The sequence below is a fragment of the Argopecten irradians genome, chromosome 1 (assembly GCF_041381155.1).
Source record: "Argopecten irradians isolate NY chromosome 1, Ai_NY, whole genome shotgun sequence".
Lineage (NCBI taxonomy): Eukaryota > Metazoa > Mollusca > Bivalvia > Pectinida > Pectinidae > Argopecten > Argopecten irradians.
Window position 1 is genome coordinate 54066872 of NC_091134.1, and position 12531 is coordinate 54079402.

The 12531-nt window shown below is 37.6% G+C and overlaps 1 protein-coding gene across 7 annotated transcripts in view; it reads left to right on the forward strand.

The window, feature by feature from the left end:
- The window catches only part of LOC138333435 (intersectin-1-like), a 56886-nt gene that overhangs the window by 4008 nt on the left and 40347 nt on the right, over positions 1–12531 (forward strand). For 4 of the 7 annotated variants that reach the window (XM_069281820.1, XM_069281811.1, XM_069281850.1 and 1 more), the window contains exons 2-6: positions 9322–9366; positions 9718–9807; positions 10074–10137; positions 10986–11209; positions 12222–12335. In XM_069281820.1, coding sequence (XP_069137921.1) covers positions 9351–9366; positions 9718–9807; positions 10074–10137; positions 10986–11209; positions 12222–12335 — 508 coding nt within the window. In that variant the 5' untranslated portion in view covers positions 9322–9350. Of the gene's footprint in view, positions 1–8878; positions 8987–9030; positions 9090–9321; positions 9367–9717; positions 9808–10073; positions 10138–10985; positions 11210–12221; positions 12336–12531 lie in introns of those variants that run through there. The other 3 variants (XM_069281834.1, XM_069281826.1, XM_069281841.1) reach the window with 3 other exon arrangements.

A 12531-nucleotide genomic window follows, 5' to 3' on the forward strand; every position in this document is an offset into this window, starting at 1 on the left:
TTGACCTTCATTCAAGGTCACGAGGGTCAAAAAGGCTAAAATCTTTAAACAATTTCTTCTCAAGAACCAGAAGGCCCAGGGTACTGATATTTGGCCTGTAGGATGCTGGGATGAAGGTCTACCAAGTTTGTTCAAATAAATGACCTTGACCTTCATTCAAGGTCACAGGGGTCAAATAGGCTAAAATCCTTTTAAACAACTTCTTGTGAATAACTAAGAGGCCTAGAGACCTGATATTAGGCCTGTGGCATGCTGGGATGAAGGGCTACCAAGTTTGTTCAAATAAATGACCTTGACCTTCATTCAAGGTCACGAGGGTCAAAAAGGCTAAAATCTTTAAACAACTTTTTCTCAAGAACCAGAAGGCCCAGGGTACTGATATTTGGCCTGTAGGATGCTGGGATGAAGGGCTACCAAGTTTGTTCAAATAAATGACCTTGACCTTCATTCAAGGTCACAGGGGTCAAATAGGCTAAAATCCTTTAAACAACTTCTTGTGAATAACTAAGAGGCCTAGAGACCTGATATTAGGCCCGTGGCATGCTGGGATGAAGGGCTACCAAGTTTGTTCAAATAAATGACCTTGATCTTCATTCAAGGTCACAGGGGTCAAATAGGCTAAAATCTTTAAATGACTTCTTCTTAAGAACCAGAAGGCCCAGGGTACTGATATTGGGCATGTAGGATGCTGGGATGAAGGGCTATCAAGTTTATTCAAATGAATGACCTTGATCTTCATTTAAGGTCACGGGCGGCAAATAGACTAAAATCTTTAAATGACGTCTTCTCAAGAACCAGAAGGCCCAGGGTACTGATATTGAGCATGTGGCATGCTGGTAGCATGCTGGGATGAAGGGCTACCAAGTTTGTTCAAATGAATTACCTTGACCTTCATTCAAGGTCACAGGGGTCAAATAGGCTAAAATCCTTTAAACAACTTCTTGTGAATAACTAAGAGGCCTAGAGACCTGATATTAGGCCTGTGGCATGCTGGGATGAAGGGCTACCAAGTTTGTTCAAATAAATGACCTTGACCTTCATTCAAGGTCACGAGGGTCAAATAGGCTAAAATCTTTAAACAATTTCTTCTCAAGAACCAGAAGGCCCAGGGTACTGATATTGGGCATGTAGGATGCTGGGATGAAGGGCTATCAAGTTTATTCAAATGAATGACCTTGATCTTCATTTAAGGTCACGGGCGGCAAATAGACTAAAATCTTTAAATGACGTCTTCTCAAGAACCAGAAGGCCCAGGGTACTGATATTGAGCATGTGGCATGCTGGTAGCATGCTGGGATGAAGGGCTACAAAGTTTGTTCAAATGAATTACCTTGACCTTCATTCAAGGTCACAGGGGTCAAATAGGCTAAAATCCTTTAAACAACTTCTTGTGAATAACTAAGAGGCCTAGAGACCTGATATTAGGCCTGTGGCATGCTGGGATGAAGGGCTACCAAGTTTGTTCAAAATAAATGACCTTGACCTTCATTCAAGGTCACGAGGGTCAAAAAGGCTAAAATCTTTAAACAATTTCTTCTCAAGAACCAGAAGGCCCAGGGTACTGATATTGGGCATGTAGGATGCTGGGATGAAGGGCTATCAAGTTTATTCAAATGAATGACCTTGATCTTCATTTAAGGTCACGGGCGGCAAATAGACTAAAATCTTTAAATGACGTCTTCTCAAGAACCAGAAGGCCCAGGGTACTGATATTGAGCATGTGGCATGCTGGTAGCATGCTGGGATGAAGGGCTACCAAGTTTGTTCAAATGAATTACCTTGACCTTCATTCAAGGTCACAGGGGTCAAATAGGCTAAAATCCTTTAAACAACTTCTTGTGAATAACTAAGAGGCCTAGAGACCTGATATTAGGCCTGTGGCATGCTGGGATGAAGGGCTACCAAGTTTGTTCAAATAAATGACCTTGACCTTCATTCAAGGTCACGAGGGTCAAAAAGGCTAAAATCTTTAAACAACTTCTTCTCAAGAACCAGAAGGCCCAGTGTACTGATATTTGGCCTGTAGGATGCTGGGATGAAGGGCTACCAAGTTTGTTCAAATAAATGACCTTGACCTTCATTCAAGGTCACAGGGGTCAAATAGGCTAACAATCCTTTAAACAACTTCTTGTGAATAACTAAGAGGCCTAGAGACCTGATATTAGGCCTGTGGCATGCTGGGATGAAGGGCTACCAAGTTTGTTCAAATAAATGACCTTGACCTTCATTCAAGGTCACGAGGGTCAAAAAGGCTAAAATCTTTAAACAATTTCTTCTCAAGAACCAGAAGGCCCAGGGTACTGATATTTGGCCTGTAGGATGCTGGGATGAAGGTCTACCAAGTTTGTTCAAATAAATGACCTTGACCTTCATTCAAGGTCACAGGGGTCAAATAGGCTAAAATCCTTTTAAACAACTTCTTGTGAATAACTAAGAGGCCTAGAGACCTGATATTAGGCCTGTGGCATGCTGGGATGAAGGGCTACCAAGTTTGTTCAAATAAATGACCTTGACCTTCATTCAAGGTCACGAGGGTCAAAAAGGCTAAAATCTTTAAACAACTTCTTCTTCAAGAACCAGAAGGCCCAGGGTACTGATATTTGGCCTGTAGGATGCTGGGATGAAGGGCTACCAAGTTTGTTCAAATAAATGACCTTGACCTTCATTCAAGGTCACAGGGGTCAAATAGGCTAAAATCCTTTAAACAACTTCTTGTGAATAACTAAGAGGCCTAGAGACCTGATATTAGGCCCGTGGCATGCTGGGATGAAGGGCTACCAAGTTTGTTCAAATGAATGACCTTGATCTTCATTCAAGGTCACAGGGGTCAAATAGGCTAAAATCTTTAAATGACTTCTTCTTAAGAACCAGAAGGCCCAGGGTACTGATATTGGGCATGTAGGATGCTGGGATGAAGGGCTATCAAGTTTATTCAAATGAATGACCTTGATCTTCATTTAAGGTCACGGGCGGCAAATAGACTAAAATCTTTAAATGACGTCTTCTCAAGAACCAGAAGGCCCAGGGTACTGATATTGAGCATGTGGCATGCTGGTAGCATGCTGGGATGAAGGGCTACCAAGTTTGTTCAAATGAATTACCTTGACCTTCAATCAAGGTCACAGAGGTCAAATAGGCTAAAATCTTTAAACGACTATGTTGTATTGTACTAATAGTCAGATGACCGTTAAGGCCCATGGGCCTCTTGTTTTTAGAATTTTGGTGTGAATTTATTTTTAGAAAAGATATCTTAATAATAATAAAATTATTAATAGCAAAGTAATTAAAATAAATCAAATTAAAAAGAAATCAACTTTTTTCTCTATCAGATTAAATTGAAATATTTTGCATACTACTCTAACACTTATCTGTATTTTCTTAATTTAGTGCTTGTAAGTCCATTATTATGAAACATGTTATCTTATTCAAATCAATACAGTATTTTTAATATTTAAAAAAGATATATATTAAAATAAAGGTAATTGGATTGAAATAAAGGAATACATTTTGAATTTTCCCATTCTTTTGATTAATATAAATGAAATTTAGATCTTTATTGTGAATCAATTATAGTCATGATCATATGATCTGCAGATTGAATTTTCAAAATCATTTTTTTTCACTCAGAATAATTAAATAGATGTCAGAATAATTAAATAGGGGGGGGGGGGGGGATGTCCTGATATTACTTAGCAACTCAGAGAGTTTAAAGCATTTAAATGATATTAAGTTGAACCAGAATTAAATAAACAACAAGACAGTTTTAAAGATTTCCCCTTGTATTGGAAGTTGTCGATATAACCTTTGTGCCCCTCTGATGGTTATTTATCGCGGTCAAGGTGCCCTTTTCATAACCCAGCACCATGCCCTTTTTTTTCCTGTGGGAAACACTAGACCAGGAATCGAACCTGGGTCTCCGGCGTGGAAATCTACGGCTCTACCGACTGAGCCAAAGAAGCATGCTCCGTCAGCTGAGTGACAGAGACCGTATTTAACACTATGTACAAGCCACACCGACCTGCTCCTTTTACTCTTATATAGCTCTGTTTCATCAAGGATGTAGATGAGAAGGATAAGTCACTCTGGGTTTTTGACGAATATGTCACAAGCACTTTTGTGTTTGTGTACTGACCTTGACATTGGGCAACAACTGATTTCCTTTGATATCTGCTGGCACAACCTTTGATGTAGCTTGCGGGTGCAAGGGTTACTGTCTTACTGTCTGAAGTTTTTGAAGTTTAGTAACATTCTACTAGACAGACTACAGAGAAAGAAAAACAAATACTATCAGGATTCTCTACAAATCTATAATCTTAATAAGTACACACCGCTACTGACTAGCAATAATTAGATTTTTGATATGGCTGCTGGTTTATGTATGGTTACTGTGCAGGTATACATACTGGTATATACCTTAGCAGCAAGTAATGTTTATAAATCTTTTTAGCATATGTTCAGTTATATAACTTCAAATAATTGTAGGATAATAGGATGAAATCCAATTCATTTACATTTTGTTTTATTTGTATATTGAGCTCTGGGATTCAACAAATAGATAAATCCTGATGAGGGAGCCAAAGACCCACCAATGTGGCCAAGTAGTGAAGGCTACATCAAAATTTGTCATTCCTTCATTTATATATCGGCCTATATGTATCAATAATTGATATATTAGAAGGTAGACTTGTAAATAAATTGGCCTTGCATATTGTAAGTGCCTGGTTTGAAATTCTGATAAATGATTTAAATTGATACATTGATATCATGTTTTAGATGTTCGTCACATATACTGTACAACAGTATTAAAGACTTCTTTCATGGAAACAGGAAACTTTGTTTATTGTGCGTCCAAGCCTCTTTTGTAGGAATTATTGATTTCCTGAAATCTGCTTAACAGTTGAGTAGTGATATCGATGTGTCAATAATGATCTGTACATGTATATGGTATATATAGTACAAATATCCTGATTGCCTTATCAAACTCTATTGAATTGACCTGTTAGAATATGATCCATGTATGATGAATTATAAATCTATAATATATGTACAAATTGTACTTACATATATTGATGTTAGAGATTAACAAGATCTTCTTGGCTACTAGCTAGTGCTTAGCAATTCTTCTATAGACAAGGGGAAGAATTCAACTTAGAAGCTAAGTGACGGCCATCTCGAATGAATCATTAATTAATTAAATTCCTATTAGTAGAAAATTATACAGAATCCATGTGTAGATTAATTCATTGATACCTCCGGATCCAGTAAGTGTAATAAAAACTAAACTCTGGTAACTTAAGATCAAAAAACGCCTTAGCAAAAGTTGCTAAAACCTTTCTTTTATCTTTAGCAAAAAAAGAAATATTTTAGCAAAACACACCTAGTGCCCAACAAAAGCCACTTTTTTGTCTTTTTAAAATTACGATCTCTACAATAGTGCATAGGGCGAAATTTGCAATGCTAAAAGTAAACTAAGAAAATAATAAAAGAACATGATATTTTCATAATCTTCCACATATCCCTCCCTATTCCTCAAGGCCATAATAAATAACCAGGCCATTATTGTTTCAGTGTTACACTTGGAATGACAAATGTTTAGGAACTTAAATTCCATCTTGAATCATATGGATTTGATAGCTCAGGTATTTAGAATGAAAAAAAAATGAAACTACAAATTTTTTATTTTAGCAATTAGTGTCTTCTATTAGCAAAATGCCCAAAATGCTATCCATAGAGTGGGCACAGCTAAATATCCAATGTTTAGACCTCAAAATGCTTTTGTCTCATTGATGCAACATGCTTTTTAGGTCATCTGACCCGAAGGGTCAGGATGACCTATAGTCATCATGTTTCGTCCGTCGTCGTCCGCCGTCCGCCGTGCGCCGTGCGCCGTCCGCCGTGCGTTAACTTTTCACATTTTGAGCTTCTTCTCAAGTTCTACCAGTGCCATTTAGCTGAAACTTACATGAAATGATCCTGACATGGTCCTGACAAAGTGTTGTTATTTTTTGGGTCGATCCGAAATCCAAGATGGCCGCCACAGCCGCCATCTTGAAATCACATTTTGAACTTCTTCTCAAGTTCTACCGGTGCGATTTGGCTGAAACTTGCATGAAATGATCCTGACATGGTCCCGACAAAGTGTTGTTATTTTTCGGGTCGATCCGAAATCCAAGATGGCCGCCACAGCCGCCATCTTGAAAACACATTTTGAACTTCTTCTCAAGTTCTACCAGTGCGATTTGGCTGAAACTTGCATGAAATGATCCTGACATGGTCCCGACAAAGTGTTGTTATTTTTCGGGTCGATTCGAAATCCAAGATGGCCGCCACAGCCGCCATCTTGAAAACACATTTTGAACTTCTTCTCAAGTTCTACCAGTGCGATTTGGCTGAAACTTGCATGAAATGATCCTGACATGGTCCCGACAAAGTGTTGTTATTTTTCGGGTCGATTCGAAATCCAAGATGGCCGCCACAGCCGCCATCTTGAAAACACATTTTGAACTTCTTCTCAAGTTCTACCAGTGCGATTTGGCTGAAACTTGCATGAAATGATCCTGACATGGTCCCTACAAAGTGTTGTTATTTTTCGGGTCGATCCGAAATCCAAGATGGCCGCCACAGCCGCCATCTTGAAAACACATTTTGAACTTCTTCGTAAGTTCTACCAATGCGATTTGGCTGAAACTTGCATGAAATGATCCTGACATGGTCCCGACAAAGTGTTGTTATTTTTTGGGTCGATCCGAAATCCAAGATGGCCGCCACAGCCGCCATCTTGAAAACACATTTTGAACTTCTTCTCAAGTTCTACCAGTGCAATTTGGCTGAAACTTGCATGAAATGATCCTGACATGGTCCCGACAAAGTGTTGTTATTTTTCGGGTCGATCCGAAATCCAAGATGGCCGCCACAGCCGCCATCTTGAAAACACATTTTGAACTTCTTCGTAAGTTCTACCAATGCGATTTGGCTGAAACTTGCATGAAATGATCCTGACATGGTCCCGACAAAGTGTTGTTATTTTTCGGGTCAATCCGAAATCCAAGATGGCCGCCATCTTGAAAACACATTTTGAACTTCTTCTCAAGTTCTACCTGTGCGATTTGGCTGAAACTTGCATGAAATGATCCTGACATGGTCCCGACAAAGTGTTGTTATTTTTCAGGTCGATTCGAAATCCAAGATGGCCGCCACAGCCGCCATCTTGAAAACACATTTTGAACTTCTTCTCAAGTTCTACGGGTGCGATTTGGCTGAAACTTGCATGAAATGATCCTGACATGGTCCCGACAAAGTTTTGTTATTTTTCGGGTTGATCCGAAATCCAAGATGGCCACCACAGCCGCCATCTTGAAAACACATTTTGAACTTCTTCTCAAGTTCTACCAGTGCAATTTGGCTGAAACTTGCATGAAATGATCCTGACATGGTCCCGACAAAGTGTTGTTATTTTTTGGGTCGATCCGAAATCCAAGATGGCTGCCACAGCCGCCATCTTGAAAACACATTTTGAACTTCTTCTCAAGTTCTACCGGTGCGATTTGGCTGAAACTTGCATGAAATGATCCTGACATGGTCCCGACAAAGTGTTGTTATTTTTCGGGTCGATCCGAAATCCAAGATGGCCGCAACAGCCGCCATCTTGAAAACACATTTTGAACTTCTTCTCAAGTTTTACCAGTGCGATTTGGCTGAAACTTGCATGAAATGATTCTGACATGGTCCCGACAAAGTGTTGTTATTTTTCAGGTCGATCTGAAATCCAAGATGGCCGCCACAGCCGCCATCTTGAAAACACATTTTGAACTTCTTCTCAAGTTCTACCAGTGCGATTTGGCTGAAACTTGCATGAAATGATCCTGACATGGTCCCGACAAAGTGTTATTTTTTAGGTCGATCCGAAATCCAAGATGGCCGCTGCAGCCGCCATCTTGAAAACACATTTTGAACTTCTCAAGTTCTACTGATGCGATTTGGCTGAAACTTGCATGAAATGATCCCGACATGTTCGTGACAAAGTCTTGTTATTTTTTGGGTCGATCCAAAATCGAAGATGGCCGCAACAGCCGCCATCTTGAAAACACATTTTGAACTTCTTCTCAAGTTTTACCAGTGCGATTTGGCTGAAACTTGCATGAAATGATTCTGACATGGTCCCGACAAAGTGTTGTTATTTTTTCAGGTCGATCTGAAATCCAAGATGGCCGCCACAGCCGCCATCTTGAAAACACATTTTGAACTTCTTCTCAAGTTCTACCAGTGCGATTTGGCTGAAACTTGCATGAAATGATCCTGACATGGTCCCGACAAAGTGTTATTTTTTAGGTCGATCCGAAATCCAAGATGGCCGCTGCAGCCGCCATCTTGAAAACACATTTTGAACTTCTCAAGTTCTACTGATGCGATTTGGCTGAAACTTGCATGAAATGATCCCGACATGTTCGTGACAAAGTCTTGTTATTTTTTGGGTCGATCCAAAATCGAAGATGGCTACAATGACACTATATCTAATTAATTTCCTATATGTTAAGGCCCTTGGGCCTCTTGTTTGAAATAAAATTTGTTGAAAGAAATTGAAAATGGATCCTGACATGGTCCTGACAAAGTGACACCATATATAATTAATTTTACTATTGCCAAGGTAGTCAGATGACCGTTAAGGCCCTTTGGGCCTCTTGTTAAAATGACATATCTTGATAGTTTAAGTTTTGATGTAACCATCTTGTCTCAACAGTTTAAGTTTTGATCTAATGTTACCATCCTACTCCAGATTGGAGTGTTTTATATGTAATGGATACTGGTACTTATGTACGTAATAGATGTTTAATATATGTAACCAGGAACTAAGTATCAGAAACTGTTACATATACATGGCTTTCACTTCTGTCATCATTACTACATGATATGTAGTGTAGTGCTATATTTGTTGTGTATCTCTGACAGATCCACTTCAGAAATGTGTGGGAAAAGGAAATAATGACAAGTAGGAAAAAGTTGGATAGTTGATGCAGATACACATTACAGATATATCTACATCTTTATAAAATGGTTGATCAGGATATGAAATTGATTCAGATGAGATACAAGTACTTAGTATGACTATGGAATTAATGCAAGACAGTTATAACTTCTTTTTTTATTATTATTATTTTATATTCAGGAAAATTTATGGTGTGTGTAGTTATTTGCTAGTATTCTTTTTAGAGAGTGACTGTATAATCTAAAGAAGCTTGAAATCCTTTGAAGTGTTACGAAGACACATACATTACAGCAGTGTTTAATTAATATCTAGATCTATGCAAATTTGATGTTTTGCAGAACTGATGGTGTAACCAACTTGTAAGACAATGACAGCAGCAGGAGGTATGTTTATTATCGTATATCAAGTGTCAAAAACATTTCCATCATAGTCACAAATTATGAAGTTACATACTGGTAATGTAAAATGTGTACAAATTTTCATATATTTTCAAATGATGAACCATAGATATTATTTTTATTCTTATCCATCATTTTCCATATATCACATTAATATATTTATCTAGCTATTTTGTAGTATTTGATATTAAAACAAACTCGTCAGTCACTTACACTTGGTACTCATAATTCAAGATAATATATACATCTAGAAGTAGTTATGTTCAACTATTCTTGTAAATTTCACTGATTAATCTTATAATTCTTATTGAGTACCTATGCTATGATATCTTGAAGGTGGAGCTGCGTGGACGATCACGGGAGAGGATCGGACCAAGCATGACTCCCAGTTCTTCCAGCTTAGACCAGTTAATGGGTTTGTTACAGGTAAACATATTGACACACTGCAATATTATTATACAGTAGTTTGATGGAAAAACACATTGGTCTATGCTCATGTTAAATTAATTCAGTCGAAGAACTAAAGACCTGGATTATCCAGGAAAACAGAATTCAGAATTGACAATTTTTTTTTTTTAAATCTATCAGAATGGAAAATCTTTGATTTAATATCATCGTTACCAAAATCTTAGTAGACTTCTAAATGAATGATATAGTTTCTTCAGTTATAATTGTGATTTATTATATTGTAGGTGACCAAGCCAAAGGCTTTTTCATGCAGTCAGGTCTGCCCACTGCCATACTGGGACAGATCTGGTAAGTAGGGTATTGGTACTTGAAAAGCTTAGTTGATTCATTTGTAAGTTTCTTCTCATTATATAATAGATTCAATGTTGCTCTTTTCAAAGTTATCTGTTTTTCAGATCAATCAGAAACATATATACATAGAGATTGGAAACTCCTTCTTTGTCTATGTTGACAGGCAGAGAGACCTCCAGTTTATAGGCATTTTCCCTTGGCTAACTACTTTTAAGTGTATTCTTTTAAACATGAATTTTTTGCATCAACACAAAGTTTAAACATTATATCATGGTTTGATGTGATCAGTTTTCCCAATTGATGTTATTTAATATGATTTTTGAAAGTATGAAAATGAGCAATTTTACCTGGTTTTTCGAAAATCAGGCATTCAAAACCGGAAGTGCATTTTGTTTTATTTTCTTTCCAAAATCGTACTCAAACCATCTGAAAACTACTTAACTTTTATAACGTATCAAAGTTATTCTGCTGTATTTAACTATTTAAGAGTTTATCTAAAAGCCCCTAGGGACATACATAGGTACATCTGCCTATCGTAAAAATGGCGAAGTTGCCAATCTCTATGTATATATGTTTCTGGATCAATGGAAAACGTTAATTTCATACAGTCACTTTTCAGATTTCGTAGTGTATACAATTGCTTTGGTTATTATTGGTAGATGTATTGTGCTATTTTACTCTAATTTTCAAGATTTTGTTTATGTTTCTTTGATAAAATGGGAAGAAAGAAAGAAAAGTCACAAGTGCAATAAAATAAACATGAATACATATTGATAGTGTTCATATATTAGCCTTAAATGCTACTTTTCACACCAAAATTTCACCTTTCTTAATATATATTTCAGGACACTTGCTGACATGAACAATGATGGTAAGATGGACAAGAAGGAGTTTTCTATTGCCATGCACTTGATCAAGAAGAAACTTCAGGGCTATGAGCTACCCAAGTCTCTGCCAGCCTCACTGAAGGCTGACCCTGTACCCCCTATGATGGGGTCGTTTGGTGGCATGTCGTCCGCTGGACCAGGAATGATGATGGTATCTAAGCCTGGTGGTGTGATGGGCCAAGGTAGCTACATGTACTCATACTGATTTAAGCTTATCATTTAAAGATCTTTATAATTTGTATCAGAGTTTTTATGCTCCTGTCCTAAAATGGAAAACATTCATAGACGTTTCTAGTTTGTCAGTCATTTGAAATGTCAAGAAAACTCCCTTAAGGGCTAATTTTGGTCCTAAAAAGGACAAGCATGTATGTTGAAGATGTTTTGTGTTAGCTCAGCTGCTACCTGACTAACAATATATTTAGTATTAGTGTTAAAGGGACAATTCAGGCTAAAAGAACATTAAAATTTGTACATATATCGGGGAAAAAACCAGTTCTAATGGAAATTAGATCAGTTGGTTTTACTGTAATATGCCAGAAAAGCCCATGGTGGTGAAATGCATGTGGAGTGTTCAAACTCGTTTGCTGTCCGCAATTACACATTGTGTTCGAACTTCTTGTATGCCGAACCCTGTCCCTTGCTCGTAGAGTAATGCTACTTTTGCCTAGAACTGCTCAAATCGCTCTGACAATAGTGTGTTTACCTTATTAGGTGAATTGGCTCGTCTAAAAGAAATCATTTTATCACCTCCTCAGTGGTTATGCAGTTCATTTGTTAAACGTGCGTGACGTTGGCTCGGGTATAGATACAGCGAACATATTTTACCTGCTGAATCGTATTGATCAACGATTTTTAATTACAACGGTATAGATTAAAATACTAAACAATGATGTGGAATTTGTCAATATTTTATGTTATATGTTTCATAAGAAATGTAGAACAATACATTTATGCCATATTTTGCTTCTTGGTTATGTAAAAGAATTAGCCTGAGTGAATTGTCCCTTTAATATCAAAGTATTTATCTTCATCTATCATTTTGATTGTCAGATTATGAGATTATTTTATCATAGTCGAGATTCATTGTGTTAGTAAAGTGATAATTTTGCCTATATACCATAAAATGATATTTACTATTTCACTGGTATGTTAGTTTTAATCATGAAGAAGAAAATGTCTAAATGTATTTTGCAGCAGCCATGCCTGCCATCGGTAGTATGGCCCCGACAGCTATGGTGGCCAGTCCTATGACAATGCCGGTCATGTCCAATGGAGTGGCTCCACCCATGTCCCAGGCTGGATTTGGAAGTAAGATCATCTAAATGTAATCTGAAATTATTTGAAGTAGTTGTTTCAACACTGTATACTGTATGTGTCTAAAAAAAAGTGATTTTGCGGCTCGTCTAAAATCTCTATACAATGTTGAACCTCATTAACCCCTAACTTCTATATGTAACTTGAAGACCAAACTTTTCAATACATAATCAAATTAATACATTGGAAT